Raw genomic sequence first — 21195 nt, 5'->3', positions numbered from 1 at the left:
CGTTCTCAGATTGGGGCCGTGCCTGTGATGGAGACCCACCATCCAGTGCAGGAGCTTCTATACAGATCATTGTAAAAGTGAGTAAAATGTTGGTTCAGGGAATAAACCCAAACTGGCAGAAGTCTACCCTAACCAGTGAGATCTGGAAGAACCATTATGCTTCTCCAGAATTTCACCAGGCATTTTATTGCTTACAGAGTTTCCAATGCCAGACAGGTAATAATATCTTAGGGCTTGTTTGCATCAGTGTGAGAGGCAGATTGTCTTTTAAGAAATGTTTCCTCCCTGCCTCCTTCTTTTATGAAAGGGGTGGGGATCTGACAGTATGTGTGCGTACTCTGGTGAAGTAGAGCTGCTGTTACACTATGGTTACCTCACTTAACCAAACATAATGTGCTGTGAAGCATTTTCTTAGAGCATGCTACTGACTGTGTGAATCCACTGAACGTTAACTGAGGTCATTTAGCTTTTGAAGTAAATTCTCAGCATCAGCAGAGACTGGCTGGCAGAGTTAACCTCCCATACCTTAGAGAAGGTTCTGGGAGGACCTTGTCGCAGCCTTCCAGAAACTGAAGGGAGCCTATAGGAAAGCTGGGGAGGGACTTTTTACAAGGACATATAACAATAGGATAAGGGGGAACAGCTATAAACTGGAAGAGGGTAGATTTAGACTAGATATAAGGAAGAAATTTTTCACTGTGAGGGCAGTGAGTCCCTGGCACAGTCTACCCAGAGAAGCTGTGGCTGCCTCCTCCCTGTCAGTGTCCAAGGCCAAGTTGGATGGGGCTTTAGGCAACCTGGTGTAGTGGAGGGTGTCCCTGTCCATGGCAGGGAGTTGGAACTTGGAACAAGATGATCTCTAAGGGCCCTTCCAACCCAAACCTTTCTATGATTCTACACAGTAAAAGTTAATCCATCCACATGTAGGTCCTTAACATGTTCCTGGTAGTTGCTCCTTCATTTTTCTTTCCCTTACTGATTGTTGGCTGTGGGTTAAAGCTACCTGGATGTTTGTGTTACTACTTTGCCACTACATTTTTGTGCTTAATCATTTGAATCTCCTGCAAAACAGCCCAACAAAAAGAGGTCCAGTAAACCCAGGCACTTTATTTTGTCCCAGTCAAGGGGATGAAATAGTTGGTTAGCCTGAAATTGATCATCCAGCCAGCAGCACAGTGTTCAGTATAGGTGGACATGGGCTTGGAAGAGCAATGATTCTTTACACATGTTTCCCGACTTGGTTGGGGGATGCAAAAAGGTTTGCCAATAATGTATGTTTGCCTTATATGCCCTGAAACACAAGTAAGGAATGCAAAGTACAGGAAGAGCCCATCTGTGGTGGACTGGAAAGCACCCTCCTCTCCTGGGTTATGCAGTGCTGTAGTTTGGTTTATCCAAACACAATTAAAGGGGGAATCCCTTCTTGAAATAAGAATGGATGTTTTAAAGAAATAGGTACTTGTTTAGAATATTTGGAAGGGGTTGCTTGGATTGCTGAGATCATTCTTGGAAGCCTTCAAAGCAAAAGGGAAAGGCCAGGAGAGAACATCCCCAAATGAGAATGTTCTACCAGCCAGAACATGGTGTGAGCAGCTGTAGTCTTTCTTTGGCCAGATAGCCACTTTCCTCATAGCCAATTAAAGTCAGGTGCACTGGCCTGAGATTGCTGGAGATCACTTTTGTTCACCTCTTATTTAATGCTTGTTGAGACAAAGTTGAATCAGGGGTGTGATGACCACCCTTCATTTTTCCATTACTGCTTCCCATCAGAATTAGAGGTCTTTGTTTATCTCCCTGCTGATAGATAGTATATGTCTTATGTAGCTGTGTTCTTATTTATTTTTTTTACTTCCTTTAGAATGCAGAACAAAGCCAGTCACAAATTCCAAAGGAAACGGTAAGAGCTTTGTCTTTTCCATACTGGAAGGCTCCCAAATGTTTTTAAATTGATATGGCACTTCTTCATCAAAGTTTCACAGATCCTCCTTTCACCTTATATACTGTAGATGGCTCTCTCTAGCTTTAAATTTTAAATGTGTTTTTAATGTAATTTCAAATACTGTTTGAATATTGTATACAATTCAATAATTACCTACGTTCAAGTGCTATTTGAAATTACAACTTATATGCACAGCCAAAGGCCTAAAGTTGGAATGGTAAGAGTAGACTGTTTGGGTTAGTTGTTGAAACTAATTTTTTGAATTTTGATTATACAACTGAAATCAGAGAAATACAGAAATTAGGCAGTTTGGACTTAAGCCTCAATTGTATCCTCAGAGCAAGCAAGAAACTATAGGGAAGTAGTTTCAAGCCCTTTAGAGGTTTGTGTGTGATGTGTCAGTAAGGCTGTGTATTGAGGTTCATTTTAGTCAGTGGAATAGGATCAGCCTTAATACACATTATACTAAAACATGTTAAAAGTCTTTTTCTGAAAGGAAATGTTTATTGTATGAAATATTAACTGAAGCTATATAATATAACAGCAATATCTTACCCTGAAAGTACACTATATCTTAGTTAAAAATATACTTCAATAAGCACCATCCAATTAGGTACCTATTTAAAAATTAAATAATAAACTGGATTATGGAGAAATTAAAAGGATTTCTGCTGTGATGTGAAGTTAGTTAGACAAGCTACTAAAAACCAGAAAAAGCTATTCCAGATGATTCAGAATGCCGTGCCAGGAATGGTGAGATGATGTTTGGGAGAGAACAAAACTCAAGACTAGCTAAAGAGATGGAAGAATCATCTCAGTGAGATAGTCCAGGGTACACTGTTCGACATTACTGTGAATGTTTTAGGCCAATGGAATGTAACTGCTAAAATGGGTGTCTGGGTTGGATGTAGCAACATTTGCTTTTACCCCTCTGGCTTTTGATGTCCTTCTAGTCTGAAAACATCTGCATAAAGACTCTGCAAAGTCGTGGGGGTGTTATTGTTTCAGACATGCCTCGAAGTAGCTTTTTTATACATCTCATTATTGCATGTGTATTTTTATCTTCATAGTTTCTTACCACGTACTGGTGATATGTAAGGAGATCAAAGCCCCGGACAGTATTTCTGCCTGTAATTGAATATGATTGAAAGTAATTTGTGGGTGCAGCATTATAAAAAATGTCTTGATTTTAGGAGTTTAAATTCTGCCCCAAAGCCTTGTTAAGATTGGGCAGATTGCCTACAAGGTGTTTTCTAGAAAGCAATTGCTCATCTGTTGCAAAGTCAATGGTTTGTAGCAAATTCCACTCCAAATTTGTCTTGACATTTTTGGAACCACCTCCCTGACTTCATCTGAGGAATGACCAAGAAAAAATAAGCTCTCTTAGGTTCTCTACAGATGTGAGTTAAAAACTGCTTGTTGACCAGGGGATTATGCAGGAGTGTATTAGTTAGTAGCTAGGGATTTCTGAAAGACCAGCCAGAAAGCCCTAGCAAGCCTTGGAAATAAGGATGTGAACTGGGAAGCATGTGGAGACATACTTGGTTCGTGAGGGAATGAAGCTGGAAAGCTGGTCATTACAAAAATGTTTTTTGCAGAACATCTTGTGTCTTTCATTCGTTATGGGATAGGACTTCTTTGTTAATTTGAAGACTCAGAGGAATCGGTAATCAGCAGTAGGATCACTAGGTCTGCTCTCTTTAAATTTTCTTGCTCCTGTGTGGGAATAAAAAGATGGACTAACCATGAAAGATGTCTGTGTATTTATAATACACAATGCTTTTGCACTTACCTTCTTCCAATCTTTCTTTGCTTTGGATGGGTGTGATGCTTCAGTTCTATAGAACTAATTCTCCCCAGCTGGACTTTAATAATACAGTCACACACTTTTTTTAATTATTATTTTTGAAAGCATTTTTCATTTCTTTCCTTTATTCTCCCTGGTCCTGCTTAAATCCCTATTTATTCCTCCTTGTCTACTCTTCAGGTCTTTGAGATGTCTAATCTTGCAATTTCTATTTCTGTGCCTGCTCTGATCTTTGTGCTGTTAGTTGTGAGGTTTTAGTCTCCAGGTGTCAAGGACTTGATAGTAGAAAGCAAAGAAAAAATAAAAAAAAAAGAAAAGAAAAAAACTATGATGAAAGCAGTGAAGCTGTAGAAATGAGAGACAGGTGAAATAAAAATCTGTTTTTAATTTTAAGGCAAAATGGTTGTGGAGGGTTTTATTATGTCTTTGTGAGGAAATAGAAGAAAAATGCACCTTTGAAATTAAAAGAGGAAATAAACCTTGAAAATTGAAAGCCTGAAATAGAATTTATATGTAGACCCCAAAATATAAAGCAAATGTATAATCACATTATTAACACTCAGGTGTTACATTTATGAAACCGTTACTTTGAAATGGTTTACGCTAATATTGTGGCACTTGGATGCAGTAGTTAGACTCTTCGTAGATGTAATAAAAGAAAACCTTGAAAATTAGGGTGGGGTTTTGTTTTTGTTTTTTGTAATTTATTTGTGACCTGAACTCCTTGAGAGTTATTTCTTATTACCCGTATAGGAAAGCATATTACTTCATGTTTTGCATGCCATCTCAGGATACAGATTTTCATATTCTCATTCTTAAACTTCCATATGAGGCATTTTTGGAACTTGCTAAGCTCGCAGAATTTAAGCTTTGCTCTCCAGTTATCCATAAGAAATGCAAATTGCTAATGCACCTTCAGCTTTATCCAGTAAGTGTGCCCTAGTGAAAATGGTGCTGCCGCTTTTACCTTGTGTTTTGCTGACGAACAGAACAGGCACTCTGTTTACTCCTGAAGCAAGGAAATCTCCTATATCTTGGTTGAAAGACTCTTTCACCCAGCCATGAGTTTGTACCATTTTATAGCTGATGACAACATGGAACAGATGCACCTATTTCTAAACATGGTGATTATTTGGAATGTAGGAGATTGACCGTAATATGAAAACTAGTAATTTATCATTATTACATTTCTGTTTCTACGCATAATTATCTTAATCTTGTTACAGAGCATTGAAATGAACTGTTAATTATGCTATGTAAAACATCTGCCAATTAATTTTTCCTCATACTCTTTGAAAGTCAATAGTGTTTCAGTAATATTTTCCTTTTACGATTGTCATTCACTGTTTGTTTTCTGAATTCAAACCAGCAAGCTAACTTTCATGTAAGCATAATGCTAGAAAAATAATAATTATCATATATGCAAGTATCTTCTAGGGAGTGTTGTATATTGGTAAAAAGAGGTTCAAAGTTACGATTCAGGTTTTCATTTTGTGATTGTTGCACTCAGCAGCACGGGAAAGCTTCAGTTCTCATTTGTTTTTCTGTCAAATTGCTGTAAGTGAGCAGAATGTTATGAATTTTAGTGAGTGCAGGATTCATAGCAGTGACATAACAAGAGCGGTTGGTGTGTTGTAACAATACATAAATGTTTAGCAGCCCTGGTAGAAATTGCAAATGGATTGCTTTTGATTTTCTTCTGAACTCGAACATCTGATACTCCTGTTATTATCTAAATTTCTTTTTGATCACTGTGTTTTTTCAGAACCCAAGGATAATCATAGAATCATAGAATGGTCTGGGTTGGAAGGGACCCCAGGGATCATAGAGCTCCAACCCCCCTGCCACAGGCAGGGCCACAAACCTCCAGGCATGGATCTACACAATGTTGCCCAGGGCCCCATCCAACCTGGCCTTGAACACCTCCAGGGATGGGGCATTCACCACCTCTCTGGGCAGGCTGTTCCAGCACCTCACCACTCTCTCTGTAAAGAACTCCCCCCTGATATCTAAACCTTCCCTCCCTTAGCTTTAAATCCATTCCCCCTTGTCCTGCTGTCGTGGTTTTACCCCGGCTGAGAGCCGATCCACGCAGCTGCCTGCTCCTTAAAGGAAAAGAGCAGGGGAAGAGGGAAAGGGGGGGGAGGGGGTGAGAGGCAAGGGAAGGGAAAAGGAAGGGGAAGGGGCAAATAACCCCAAAACCAAGAAACTAAGAGGCCCGTGGGTTGGGATAAGGATAGTTTACTAAAATAACAGAAAGATACAATATAACAATGCTAACAGGACTTTAGAGCAAAAATATATGAAGCTGTGGATACACACACAATGCAGTTTCTCACCAAACCACACAACTCAGGCCGTGCCACCCAGAGCCGTCCCAGAACCCGACCGTCCTCCAAGAAGCGCGCGTCCCGGAGCCGCCCTCGGCCTTCCTCCCGTCAGCCCCCGATATCCTGGGCAGGACGTAACTGGCGTGGAATAGTCTCTTTGGTCAGTTGGGCCACCTGTCCTGGCTTCACCCCTCCTTTCTCATGAAGAGCTGAGAAAGTCCTTGACTGTCTGACAGCAGCTAAAAACATCAGGGTGTTATCAGCACTACTCCCATTTTAACTCTCAAACACAGCATTCCATCCGCTGCTACAAATGAAGTTAACTCCATCCTGACCGAAACCAGGACACCTGCCATTGTCTACCCTTTTAAAAAGTTGATTTCCCTCCTGTTTGTATGTTCCCTTCAAGTACTGGAAGGCTGCAATGAGGTCCCTCCACAGCCTTCTCTTCTCCAGGCTGAACAAGCCCAGCTCCCTCAGACTGTCTTCATAAGGGAGGTGCTCCAGCCCTCTAATCATCTTCGTGGCCTCCTCCTGAACCCTCTCCAACAGTTCCACATCTTTCTTGTATTTGGGCCCCCAGATCTGGACCCAGTATTCTAGATGGGGCCTCATGAGGGCAGAGTAGAGAGGGACAATCACCCCCCCTGTCCCTGCTGGCCACCCCTCTTCTGATGGAGCCCAGGATGCCATTGGCCTTCTGAGCTGCAAGAGCACACTGCTGGCTCATGTTAAGTTTCTTCTGGCCCAAGTGCAACACCTTACACTTCGCAGTGCTGAATTGGCTACACCCATCAGTTTTTTGGGTTCACTTGCTGCCCTTGCCATAGTCTTTTCTATGTGATTCTGAGTAAATCAGCTGCCGTTTTAATGGAAGAATTCATCACCTGTAGGAATGGGCTGGTAATGCTAACTTGGTCCTAGATATTTTGTAAGAATTAATGCAAATTTATATTTTGTGTACATTTTTGTTTACATCTATTCAATCAGTGTGGTTTTTACTTCTGGTGAAAACCTGTTTGTGTTATTTCAGGGTATACAGTCACTGTGTGCGTATCCATAGCTGTTTTTCAAAAACTGTGTTAAGTTCCCACTGATTCATATTTAACACTCAGCTTCTATAGCAGTTGTGTATCATTGAGTTGATGCAACTGTTCCTTCACATGGAACCTTCTTTGGAAAACAGTTTAGAACTTTATCAATGTCCACTGCTGCAGTAGGTGATCCAGATGTCCAAAAATCAAGCCAGAATCATACATTGACTAATCCCAACCTCACCAATATCAATGCTGATATCATTGGCTTATATCTATGTGATGGGAGGTGTACAAAAAAAGATGGGAGGGGAACTGTTTACAAAGGCATGTAACAATAGGATGAGGGGGAACAGCTATAAACTGGAAGAGGGTTGATTTAGACTAGATATAAGGAAGAAATTCTTCCCTGTGAGGGCAGTGAGGCCCTGGCACAGGCTGCCCAGAGAAGTTGTGGCTGCCCCCTCCCTGGCAGTGTTCAAGGCCAGACTGGATGAGCGTTTGGGCAACCTGGACTAGTGGAGTGTGTCCCTGCCCATAGCAAAAGACGTGGTGGGACTAGATGAGCTTTGAGGTCCCTTCCAACCCAAACTATTCTGGGATTCTGTGATTAAATACAGATTGGATTTATGGGAAGAAAATTGTTCTGGCTGATGTTTAAGCTGTTTCTCTTCTTTCCTCCAGGGTGTTTAGAAATTCTACAAATAACTGGTATTTTTGTACCTTTTTACCTTCTAATATTGTGAGGCACAAGGGTGATTACAATGCTTTTAAAAAAATAACATAGAATGGTTTGTGTGATTTGGGTTGCAAGGGACCTTTAAAGGTCATGTAGTCCAACCTCCCCCTGCAATGAGCAGGGAAATCTTCAACTAGATCTGGTTGCTGAAAACCCCATCCAACCTGACCTCAAATGGTTCCAGGGATGGTTACTCTCCAGACAACTCCTGCCAGTGTTTCAGCACTCTCATTGTAAAAATTTTCTTCTTTATATCTAGGCTGAATCTACTGTCTTTTAATTTAAAACCATTGCCATGTGCTATTACAACATACACTGATAAAAAGATTGTCCCAACCTTTTTTATAAGCCCCCTTTAAGTACTGAAATAACTTAATAAGCTCTCCTGGGAATCATCTCCATGCTAACCCACCCAAACTTTCTCAGCCTTTCCTCACAGAGGAGGTGTTCTGTCCCTCTGACTGCTGTGGCACTCGTTTGGAGCTGTTGGAGCAGGTCTTTCCTGTGCTGAGGCTCCCAAAGCTGGATGCAGTACTCCAGGTGGGGGTCTCACGAGAGCACAGTTTAGTAGGGTTAGAATCACCTCCTTCAACCTGCTGGCTACAAATGGCCTTTTTACTGTTATTTTGAGTGGTTTCAGATTATATTTTTAATAAATTGTGACATAAGAAACAGATCACTATGCATGTAAAAGAAAGTACTGTGTGATCTCCTGCAGGATACCTCTGTGTTTAGAGTTTTCTACCGTAGGAGGTACTCTAGTATTGAGTAGTATATTCTGAGTAGTATATTGAGTAGTATATACATTAATTCCTAGTGAATAATTAATATAACAGTTGAATGTCTGTTTATGAATGTTCTTTGAGTAGTCTGAATTTCCTGTACCATTCAATGATAATCCACACTTACTATTCCCTAGATTCCAGGCTCATGTTATTTTGGATAATAGTTGACTGTATAAAGTATGTAGAATTCAAACTACAGCTAAAGGGTGTGAGACTGAAAGGGGCCTTAGGGCCTTTAGCTGGTCATCTGCTAGCACAGGCAATAAGGTCATCAGGTTCTTTCAAGAAGGTTAAGTGCAAAGTTCACATTGTTGCTTAAAATTCTTATTTAAACCTCTGAAAATCCATTGTTTGTGTGGTGGTTTGTTTTACTGCACTGTTGGCCTTAGACTCTGGGTGTTGATTCTTCCTTGCTGTTAAGTTCAGGGAAAATAGTGAGATGAAGTGGTTTGCCACGGTTGCCTAAAAGTCTGCAGCAGAAGCAGAGTAAGACACAGGTCAGTCCCAACGCCCCGTCCAGGCACTGTCTCATGTGGAACGTGTTTCTTGCCACGGACTTCTACAAAGGCATCATTTCCCTTTCAACTTTGTTTTTCTGTCTGGCTTTCCCAGACACTCTCTTTTTCTTTAGTCTTTCAGCTCTTGTACATCCAATAGGCCAGTGAGAGAAGTACAAAGATTTTTAGGGAGCTATGTCGTTAGTGTGTTGGGCATTGAAGTTTTTCTAGTGCACAAAGCTGTAGCTTTATAGGCTTCTTTGGCAGAGCAGACACCTGCTGTGTATCTAATCCCCTTGGTTTTCACTTCTCTGCGATGAGTGTCTCATAAAGAAATGGGGTTAGCATTACAATCACATATTTGTTTCAGAGCATACAGTTAGAAGCACAAAGTTTGAGTAGGAGCAACGACTGGAACAGGGTATGTTGGCCTGTTCAAAGTACGACGTTATGGTGATGGGAACAGACTAGTTCCTCTGTGAAGTTCTGAGAGGTATAACCAAGAAAATACTTGTAGCAGTCTGATCAGTTGATTTGAAATGTAGACTCTCAACTGCTTAAACCAGTTTCTACAACAGCCCAGATCGGCACCAGCCCTGTGTTGGCATTAGGGAGAATAGTGTTAGTATGGACAAGCAATAGCGTTCTTACAGAGATAATAGCAAACATGTGGGTGTACTTTAACATGGGCTTTTGCAAAGCTTTGATTTTCATACTAAATGAAAATCACATGCGGAAATTTTTGTGCTTTGGAAAAGGTTTAATTTTTTTCCTAAACTATTTTTTAATCCATAAAAAAACCTCTCAACTGAAGATGTTTTTGAATGTGGAACATATTTTTTGTTATTAAATTAAATCCTTAAAATGGACGTAACTGGAAATGTAATGGGCCTGTTTTGCAGTATTTTCATGAGCTAGCATTTCTTCATATAAATATGTAGCAAAGTTAATCCACATATAATATGCAAAAAACATTTCCTTGATGGGATTAAAATTAAAACAGACCACATTTCCTATAAAATCTCAGAATTCAAATGTAGGTTTTGATATTTAGCAGCTGCTGTTTGATTTGAACAAGAGTGCAGTCTTTGCCAGATGTGACATATTAACTTAGCTAATATGAATAATGAGTCTCAGTGTATACGTGCAAATAAGATTCATTAGTGTTTATCTAACATATGGGATATATTAAAATACTTAAACCTTGGAAGAGTTAGGAAAAGAAAGCAAGCGTAAGAATTTTAGTTGTTTACTTGGGTTAAGCCCTATATCATTTTATAACTAGGTAAATAGACACTTCAGGCCCTTATAATCTGTAATGCAGCACATGATTGTTTCATTAAAAAAAAATAATGAAAGAATGATAAAAGGCCTTGTTGTATTTCAGGAGGAAACCGGGATGGAGTGTGCGTGTCACTATTCAATCAGTAGGCAGGCTTTTCTCTGCTGGAGGTCCAGTTTTAAATCTGACTGAGCTGCTGTAGTTATATTTATCTTTAATGCCTACCCACGGCAGGATGCATCAGCTCTCAGTTATTCTTCCTCAGGAGAGGCCTCAACTGAAGTTGGAGAGGTGTGTCACAGGCCACCTACATTGCTTTGTTTTCAGTACCTCCAGCAATAATACATCTACGTTTTTATAGGTACTAAACATCACCCCCCACAAAACAACTGTTGACCACAGATGCTATTTTGCTTCCTTAGAGCTGCCTAAGGTGGCCTGATATGACAGCAATGTCACCCACCTCACTGGAAGAACAGTTTTAATCCTGACTGTTTTCAAGAATGTTTTTGCACAATGGCTAAGTGAAATCTCCTCACTCTTCTGTATGTTATGCGTGATTTAAACCTAGAATTCTGTTTTGTTATAATAATACTGAGACAGATTTTATTGGTTCCCCAGTAAAGTATATAACAATAAATACAATATAGCAGCTATGTTTTCTAGAGATTGAAAATACTCTGGAAAAGACTATGATATTAGGTTGGAATTTCTTATTGTGGGAACCAAATGGCAAAACATGGGATTCTGAAAATTCCAGTCCCTTCACTTTTCTAGCTTACCCTTCTTAGGCCTGGTGGGCCCTTAATGTCCATGAGACTTCCATCTCCATTCAAGAAACTGAGATTTCCAGTCTGGACAAATTCAAAAGAGAGAAGATGCATTTGTGTGGCAAAGGTTGATAATTACACAGGAGCTAGCAGGCTTTGATGATGCTAGAAGGCTAGATTCAACAGGATTTTGGGGCAGGTAAGGTGAGTAGCGTAGGTGGGATCATTGGTGGCACTGGGCAGGGCTTGTGCTGTGATTATGTAAGTTATTCATGTGAATTTCATCATTGTAGAAGACAAGAGTGTGCACTTACATGCATTTATGTTTGCATACAAGAGCCCTGTAAATGTTTTCATGTGTGTTACATACTAACTTGGAAGTACAGGTTGCCTTCCGAGAGGGGGGTTACAGAGACTGAGCTTTTTTAATTCCTTCTGTGAAAGAAAACAGGAGTGCACGGGGCTTTTGTTGAGACTCCCATGATTAACTTATTTATTTTCTCTGTACGTGATCACAAAGTAACTGAGAGGCAGGTTTCGGTGACTTAATAGCTGCTGAGGAGATGGCATGTCTAAGCTTGCAAGGGAGTGTACTTTGCTGGAGAGAATGCAGCTGGATTTGTAGCTGCAGCAAGCCCCTTGGGAGACTTGTCCCAGCTTGATTGGAAATTGCTTCCCTTGTTAGGTGGGAGGAGGATTTTCTTTGCTGTTAGGTTTCTTTTTTCACCCATCTCATGCTGCTTACTCACCAGCTGAACCCTGATGAGATGTTATAAAAGGAAGAAGACCCAAGCAAGAAATTTTTTCATAGTATTTAAAACATAAAGGGATAAGGAGGAGATGCTGTTACTAACATAATGGAATAGAGTTACTGCACTTAGAGTGTCAAGGTCCATTTTAGTGTTGCTTATAAAATCAAATTAGGTTTTATGATCAGATCAGAAACCAGTGTTATGCAGAACAGGAAAACAATTTCCCTTCTATTTATCCAATGGCTTTTTAAATCTCCATATGTATCAAAACCCTGCCATAAGTTTGCTCTAGTCAGGAAGTTAATGTTTAAATTTCTGATATATTTGTGTTGTATTTAAAAAGTGAAAAACTTATCTCAAATGTCGTTTAGCATAAATTGATGCTAAGTATGTATTTGAAGCAAAAAAAAGAGTCACCTACATATTTTATCACCAATCGAATTTTTATTACAAATTACATACTTGAGCAGCTTCATTCATCCAGCCAAAGCCATCTGAGATGACCTTTTCCTCAGCAGACACTGCCTGAGCAGAACATTGTTTGGCTGTTAATTGTTTTGGACACAGTGTGTGAAAATTCTTAAGGGAGTTGAATTTTGTTGTTGAGGGTTCACAGTACATTATTTTGCTTGCATGTTTACTTCTGGCCTGTCAAAGTATATGAGGGAATAAAATTCTCCCACAGATCAACTAATCATGAAAATAGTGTTGAGGTGTTTGATTGACATAGTGAAGCTGTTAATTTACAGTGTATCAAGATCAAATGGAAGTTATTGCAATTAGGAAGTGATTGTGTTCTCAGTTGAAATTTTTAAATGCTGTGTTTTACATTTTTCTGCATTTTTATGCTGTCTCACGGATGAATTAGGGAATTCCGATGGTTTGTTACATTTAGACACTTAATGTTGAACAAAAATTTCAGTGCAAATTTTACTTTTTTATAATAGCTGATATTTAATTGATTGGAGAGCATTGCTATACATCTAAGGTTTCTGTAATCTAAAGGGCTCTGAGGAACAAAAGATTTGGCCAGTCAGAGGTTTTGGTGGTAGATTGTTGGGGTTTTTTGGGGGGTTTGTTTTGTTTTTACAACTTTAGTTCAGAGTGTTACGGTATCAGGCTAAAGTCTTCCTCCTTATTTCTCTAGATTGTATGTTTGTGTAGCTTGTATTTTTCTGTGTATGAAGTTGTATGCGGTCCTGGTTTCAGCTCTGAGTTAATATTTTGTCTAGTAGCCAGTACGGTGCTGTGATATTCCCTGCCACAGAGCGTCACATTCTGGATATAACTGAGGAAGTGAGCTGGGAGGCGTGATCACTGCTCGGAAACAGACTGGGCATCGGGTTGTTCTTTTTCCTTCCATATATAATGAACAATTGAATTTCTCTATTGCTTCTTTGTAGTAGTAGTACCTACTACTATAAAGTAGAAAAGTAGCTACTACCACTAATTGCTATAGTAGCAATACTACTACTACTACTAATCTCTTCCTTTGTTAGCCTATTAAACGGTCTTTATCTCAATCCATGAAGGTTTTTTTTCCACCCCCTTTCCCGTCCCCTTGCAGGGATAAGGGTGAGAGAGCAGCTGCATGGGGCTTAATTACTGGCTGGGGTTAAACCATCGCAACATCATACAGAGTAAGACCACATTTGGTACCATGGCGTGGCAAGAATGTTAGAGTTAATACTTTCATATCCACGGTCCTTGAATCTTAATTGTTCAGTTAATCTTGAAAGTCATGTTTTTCTTCTAAGCATTCTTAGGAAAAACTGTGCAATATCAAAAATAAATGTTTGTTCTCTTTATCCACTTTCTCTTTTTAAAATCTACGTTTAAGCATATGGTACTGACAGATGATAGGCAGATTCTAGAGGACAAAAGGCTTCTCATGTCCCTAAAATTACAGGTATGGTGGTGAAACAAGCTTGCTTAGTTGAAAAAAAACAACTGTGGATACCCAATGAAGTCTCTAAAGCAATTCAGCCTTAGCTCAGTAATAGTAATTTTTTCTTTGGATGAGTTGAGCAATTTTGTTGTAGGTTCATTACTTCTGTTCCAGTGCTGAGGCTGCTGTTTCTCATTTTTTCAAATGCACAATCTACTCACGCTTGTTCAGCTCCTTAGGAGTGGTTTGGTCTGGGTTCAGGCCTTAAATTTCACCTCCACGCTCAGTTGCATGCAGCCCAATATAGATCTTTTCCTTCTTTAAGACTGTATAAAACAAGGAAGCAGAAGCCTGATGTTAGGAACAGCACTGAGCTGATAATGCTGCTTTTTGGTCTTGCTGAGGAGAGGCCATTAGCCCAGTCCTTGGGCATGTCCACTAAGATGCTCTCTCCAGTTGGCCATGTGGTATCCAGACCTGTACCCGACAGGTACAGGGTGGTCAGTTCCCTGCAAGGGGGAAGGCTGGGGTGAAGTTGTGGTGTTGTTTTTATAACATTAGAAAATACTGCAGGGAGATTGATTGCAAATTTGTGATAACAGTAATAGAGAAAAATGCAATAAATATATGAGTTGCCTTGGATTACCCATACAACCTACACTGGCTTTACCTTCCCTTTGGCTCTAAGCTTTTATCCTTGCTATGTATTAGGAAAATGAAAATGATCAGTTACCAAAACTAAAAGATACTGTGCACCTGTTGCAGACTGTTTTATTCTGCGGCCACCTGACAAAAGGTGCATTCAGCTGTGTGCTGTGCCTAGCAGTGTTGTGACTCTCACAAACCTAATTTTCTTGTTTAAGTCACAAAATTTGGGAGATGTTTTTAAAATTCAGTATTTTTTCTGCAGACACAGTGCACCTTTTCATTCCTGACAGCTAGCACAGATCATTTTGCATGATGAAGAGATGTGTTTGTTTGGACAGTGGGATTCATAAGTGAGCCAGCTCAGCCTTGGCACTTATGGATAGAGGGTGTTGGTTTTCTTTTTTTTAAAAATTTGAAGTGTTATCCTTTATTATAAACAAAACATGGTTAGACACAAGCAAATGGTGCCTAATGCATGGGAAGGGGCTGATGAATGCATTAAGGTTCATGCTTTTAACCAAGTGGGAAAAGACAGAGCTCCTGGTTTTCTTCCCTTGGCTGTTCCTGTTCTCTCAGCAATCTGATGTTTTTGTGTTGCATTTCTAGGTCAGTGGTGACACAGCTAGCATGCTTGTGCCCAAATTGATCAGTTCAGTCTTCTGTACTCCACATGGCTTTCACATCCATCTTTGCCTTAGTCTGTGTTTGGATTTCAGAAGAGCCTGTCAGCTTTGCGTTTCCTCAGATCTAAAAAAACATGGATAGCTCAGCAGCCACACATTAACTTCTTGACACATTTTTTACTGCTCTAAGTAATTTAGAGTAGGAGAAAAATAGAAGGAGCAAGCTTTTCAAAGAGATGAGAGTGATATGGGAAAAGTCACTATAAAATCAGTGTCAGTACAGGAGGTAACACACTTGCTAAGGTTCTGAAAAAAATTGGCCAGATTAATTCTTCCAGAGAAGAAGAACTGACTGTTGGACTTTACTGTGCATTTTCTGGAGGATGTTTTCTTACTTGCTCCCCTTCATATGGGTGATGAAAAAAAAAAAAGCATCTTTCTGGACACCAGACACTAGGCCCAGCATGGAGAATTGTCTTTAATAGCATGACTTTTTTTTTTGGGAGGGGGGGGGTTGTTGGGTTTTTTTTTTGTGGGGTTTTGTGGTTTTCTTTTTTTGTGTTAATTAACTTATGGCTGGAAGTGGTTATAACTGTTTTAACTGAAACATGATCAGAGAGAAGTGGAAGATGTCTGCTGCAAGGGACAGGGGTGGTGAACAGCTCTTCCCTCCTGTTCCTCTTCCTGGCAGCAGCTGCCTGTGGGTGAGCACTGCTCCTCCTGACCTGACCATTTGCTTTGCTGTGCACTGTGTCCACTCTGGCTGCCCCCATGAGTGCCACTGCTCTGTGGGGAAACCCCAGGGCCCCCACTACCAGCCCTCTGCCACCATGAGCTCAGCAGGAGGTGAAGTTGGTCTCCCATCGGTCATGGCTTTTGGATGCATGGGAGGGTGTTGCTGAGCAGCTCCTTGTCAGGGACACTGTCAGGGCTGATATTCTAACGTGTTCAAGACATGGGACTGTCCCGATCAGGATAAAATGGGGTGTGGAGGGCAGGGAAGAACCAAAGATGTGAATAAAAGGACAGATGTGAAGGGCAGAAAGTCAGGAAGATTCAGACTCATAGCTGGATTTGATGCTGAGCCTGGTAATAGCAGAGATGTGCTGCTGCAGATCTCAGCTGTGTAATTGTCTGGTTTTCCTAGCACAGCTAGTTTTAAACGAAATGAGGTGAATGAGTAATTTTTGAATTTAATTTTCTTGCACTTAGTTTTTCCCCATGACTGCAGAGCTACCATAGATGATAATGATATTATAAAAATTCTGTAGGTTTGCAAGTAAGAAACTATTTCTGATACAGCTCTCTTTTGGCTAATGAAATAGTGGCTTACTTGTGAGTTGATATTAATGGCACATTCAGTAATGACACACGATTCAATTATTTTACTAGACAGAGAAGCACTTAATGTAAGATATTTCTGAATCTAAGCATCAGCTGGAGGTGATTGAAAATACACTATTTGTGCATGCTTCTTCAAATAATTACTGTGGAAAATATTGTGGCATTGTATTTAAAAGCAGGGGGGAGCTGGGTTTAATGCTAATAGCTGAAGAAGGAAGAGAATTCCCAAAGAGAAATACTCTTCTATAATCCCATACTAATCTTCTTGACAGAAAGCAGAAGAAGAGGAGCTTGTCCTCACACCTGATGGCACCAGGGAATTCCTGACATTTGAAGTTCCGTTGAATGACTCTGGATCAGCTGGACTTGGTGTGAGTGTCAAAGGTAACCGGTCAAAAGAAAACCATGCCGATTTAGGAATCTTCGTCAAGTCCATTATTAACGGTGGAGCAGCATCCAAGGTAAGAGGGAATATCTTTGGTCTTCCTCACTTTTCCATAATCAGGCTGTTTTGAAACTATCCACAGGTTCAAGAAGAATGAGAATGCTCTGTAATTAGCTTTTTCCAATTACACCATCAGAGTTAACATTTAGATTTCTACTCAGATTCACATGTTTGTGCATCTCAGGATTTCGACAGCACTTGCGGATTCTGGGGAAGGGTACGAGCCGTCTGGTACAGTTCAATTAGAACGCTATTTGTGCAAAAAGGTTATGATAATAGCTTGCAGTGCAAATCTGTAATTGGAATAGACATTTCCTACAATGGCTGCAATGGAAGCTATTACACCAGTGTTCATTTGGCCATAAACTATCAGGACTAAGCATAGCTGTGATTATTTTTCTTTTGTCTTTTGCCTCTCCATCAGACTAAACTTCTTTTGTGTGTGTTTTATGTAACTAGCTATAATCTTTCCTTTTCCAGGATGGCAGGCTTCGAGTGAACGATCAGCTAATAGCAGTAAATGGAGAATCATTATTGGGCAAAACAAATCAAGATGCTATGGAAACCTTAAGGAGGTCCATGTCCACTGAAGGAAACAAGCGGGGAATGATTCAGCTTATTGTGGCGAGGCGAATAAGTAAATGCAATGAGGTAATGCGCTTTTGATATTGGGACTGGGAGTTTTCACTTCTAAGGAATTTGTGTTTATAGGAGATGTCATGTTTCCTCTGAGACCCGGAAAACAATATTTGAGACGCCAAAGAAAGAGAGAATTACAAAAAGATCTGAATTTCGGTGTTAGACATGCTAACCTTATTAATGATCGATAAAGTTTTTCTTTTGAGTATTTTCATCAATGAATAACAGGAAACACTGAATAAAACTGTATTGATTTTGTAATTGGATCCCACTGTTCTTTGTTGTTCTTTGGAGTTTTTTATGTGGGTCTATTGAATCTTTTGTTTATAGACTTAGTGGTAACTGACTTGCTGCTTTGTCACTTTCAGGTTTTTAAATTAGGAGTAGAGCTCTTACATTTCATTTTTATATTTTATCTAAGCAATTAAAAGTTTTCATAGGAAGATTCTGCAAAACTTGATGCAAATAATTCTGTTATTTTGGAATTTAAATATGTTGTGTCTTGGCCTTCATTGCAGAGAAGTGTGAAATACTGAATTCAGGGTGAAGTGGTGATTCTTTTTCTGATATTATTTGCAACTTTTGTCTCCTCCAGTGCAACATTAATGTGTTGATGTTTTGAAACATATTCGTGATTTCTAATAGTTTATCTTCTAGATTAATGTAAATAACGCTATATAGTAGGAATATGTGGGCATATGATACTGAGGACTGCAGATGCTGTGGAGGACTGAATTAGACTTCAAAATGATTGTGACAAATTGGAGAAATGCACTGAGTTAAATAGGGTGCAGCTGAATGGTGGGTCAGGGAAGCATCTGTTCTTAAGACATCTAAAAGTCATTATTTCATTCTGGTTAGTACTGGTAAGGTCTTATTGTGAATGTTATTTCTTGAGCATCGTGCTTCAAAAAATGATGTGCACAAATTGGTCTTGTACTGCTGATCCTGCCTAGGGGAAAAAGGAATGGTTTATTTTTTAATGCAAAAAATTGATCATTAAAAAATTCCAGTCCATAGTGTATTATAGGATCTTGTTTGAAAAAAAACCCAACAGTAGCCTCACTAAGCTCTTTTTGATTAACTGCATATACACAGCTTTAATACACATACACACACACATATATATATGCACACTGCTGGAAAGCCAGCTTGGATGCAGAGTTTCTCACTTGGTGTTGAAGGAATTCTGACTTTTTTATATTTGGTGATGTCCTGTTCTAGCCATAATTCTAAACTTGGACTCCAGGCTGTTCTTTGAAGACTGTTCCTTATTCCTACCCAATTTCAGATGCATTTTATGTGTTACTACATAAAACAGGGTGAAATGTTTTTAGACTATTTCTGTGTTTAGTATATTTTTTCAAAGAGGATGTAGAAGGTGTTCACTCCTCTCTTCGTAAAAGACTTCTTGATCAAATGTATCAAGTCAGTGTTTGTAAACATGATGGAGCAAATTCAGTGATGAGGAACCAGACATTGCTCCTTAAATCCAGTCATTCAAGTTAAGAATACTTTGGTGCCCTACACCTTCTTGACATTTGGTGTGATTTATTTTGCAGAAATCACATGGCAAAAATGGCACAGTTCAGTCTACCATGTATGTGCTCCAAGATGAAAGGACTGATATAAAACCCAGGTTTTGATACATGAAAATGATGGGGAGCTGTGCCCGTCTAGGCCTACTTTACAGTTTTTATGGATTTTATTTTCCCAACTCCTTAATAAGCTAGTGAGATGAACCATAATGATTTGGGAAAGTGATGATATGCAACTATTGGTGTAGTGACCATCTTTCTGAAATAATTATTGTAGCTATTTTTTCTCCAGAATTATTGCTTTCATGACATTCATCCAAAGGAAATACAACGTCAATACTGTTTGCATATTTTAATATGATGAAAGCACAACTTGCATGGACATAAAGCTATTTACCTGCTGAGCTGGCAGTATTGAAGACGCTGCTTTTTGAAAGCTGCAGTGCCTAGACTTCTGTGAAATGAAAAGTGAAGAGAAAAATTTTTTTCTTGGCAATTAAAATTTTCTTTTGTAATTAAGCCCTAGTAGCTTGTTTAAGAGTTGGATGGATTCAAATTTTAGATATTATTAACCTGATATACAGATAAGCTGTAATGATAGTATTTATGTATATTGCATGAGTACTGTATGTGAGTATGGTCCACGGTCAGCTTAGCCCCTGGGTAATGGACGTGTTGACTGAGCCCCAGCTGGAGAGGAGCATTGCACAACTGAGCATTGCAGTGATACCTTCCCATGGAGCATCAGATACTGGCTACGTCTGGCAGCCTCTGCTTTATTACTCTGAATTCAGTAACCTAGATCACTTAGACAAGTTGTTCCCTTACAGTATTCCTGCAGCTGCCACCAGCCTAATGCAGTCCTACAGTATTATAGTCTCAGCAAAGATGATACCTGACTGGTGGCAAATTCAGGAGCTTATGGATTAGAAGTAGAAGCATTAGGAGGGGAGATCATATCTTGATAAACCACACCTTTTACCAGCACAGAATGATAGAACTGTTGAGGTTGGAAAAGACCTTTAAGATCCCAAGTCCAACCATTAGCTTAGCACTGGCGAGTCCACCACTAACCCATGTCACACAGCTTTTAAATATCAGCAGGGATGGTGACTCAATCACTTCACTGCATTCTAATACTCAATAAACCTTTCAGTGAACAAATTTTTCCTACTATCCAATCTAAACCTCCCCTGCCACAACTTCAGGCCATTTCCTCTTGTCCTATCACTTGTTACTTGGGAGAAGAGAGCACCACCCCTCTGGCTACAACCTCCTTTCAGGAAGTTGCAGAGACCCGTAAGGTCTTCCCTCAGCCTTCTTTTCTCCAAAGTAAACAATCCCAATTCCTCAGAAATGGGGGTTTACTTTTTTTCTTAAAGACAAAAATAATTTTTTACCTTTGGTAAGGTATTTCCCTGATGTTGTCTGTGTTTTTCTCTCCCTTTTGGTTCTCCAAAGGACTCATCATAAAATAAGGTAACAAAAAACCAATCCTGTTCAACAGAATCCTTTCCTGTGTTGATTCCACATGGTTTATACCCACTTTACAGGCAAAAAGATGGCATACACTCTTGTTAGACTTATTGTGCAAGACTAACGAGCTTGATTCTGTTCCCTTCTGTGTGTTGCAAACAGCAGTGTACGTTCCTCTCTGTTCCAGTGCGCAGTCAGTCCTGCACTGCAGTACGAGGTCAGGACTCGGCGTGCCGGGATTCCCTGCCATGCCAGGGAGCAGCCCCAAGTGTCTTGGAAGGGGAATGTGTTCGAGGGGTGATAATGGCAATGCACAAAAGAATTATGCTCAACATTTGGATCAACAAAAAATAAATTTCTGTCTTGCTGTTTGAAAACAACAGCAACAAACAAACCCTCTGAGCCTTTCCTCCCTCCATCTTCGAGTCCAGTAGTTTTTTTGCATTTGCTAAATCAAACAGAATTCTTTTGAGATAGATGTGCAACCCAGTCTGCTTTTTTCTTCAGTAAAATAGAGTTTGGATTGGATTTTAAGAAAGTTAGGAGTATAAACACTGTTTTAATATTAATGTTCATAATCAGTCCTAAGAATTTGTTTCGGGGGAGAACTCTTTTGACCTCATAGCTCTGCAGAGTTCCATGTCTCTCTGTTTCAGTTC

At 39.8% G+C, this 21195-nt stretch overlaps 1 protein-coding gene across 1 annotated transcript in view; it reads left to right on the top strand.

The window, feature by feature from the left end:
* Nucleotides 1–21195, top strand: part of PARD3 (par-3 family cell polarity regulator) — a gene marked incomplete at its 3' end in the record, with an annotated part of 453440 nt that overhangs the window by 259127 nt on the left and 173118 nt on the right. Inside the window, exons 12-14 of the mRNA XM_084260488.1 lie at nucleotides 1859–1897; nucleotides 16711–16899; nucleotides 17364–17534. Coding sequence (XP_084116614.1) covers nucleotides 1859–1897; nucleotides 16711–16899; nucleotides 17364–17534 — 399 coding nt within the window. The remainder of the gene's footprint in view (nucleotides 1–1858; nucleotides 1898–16710; nucleotides 16900–17363; nucleotides 17535–21195) is intronic.

The sequence above is a fragment of the Gallinula chloropus genome (genome assembly GCF_964237585.1).
Source record: "Gallinula chloropus genome assembly, chromosome: 2".
Classification (NCBI taxonomy): Eukaryota; Metazoa; Chordata; class Aves; order Gruiformes; family Rallidae; genus Gallinula; species Gallinula chloropus.
Note: the sequence above shows the minus strand (reverse complement) of the source record. Positions and strands in the feature narration are given on the sequence as shown.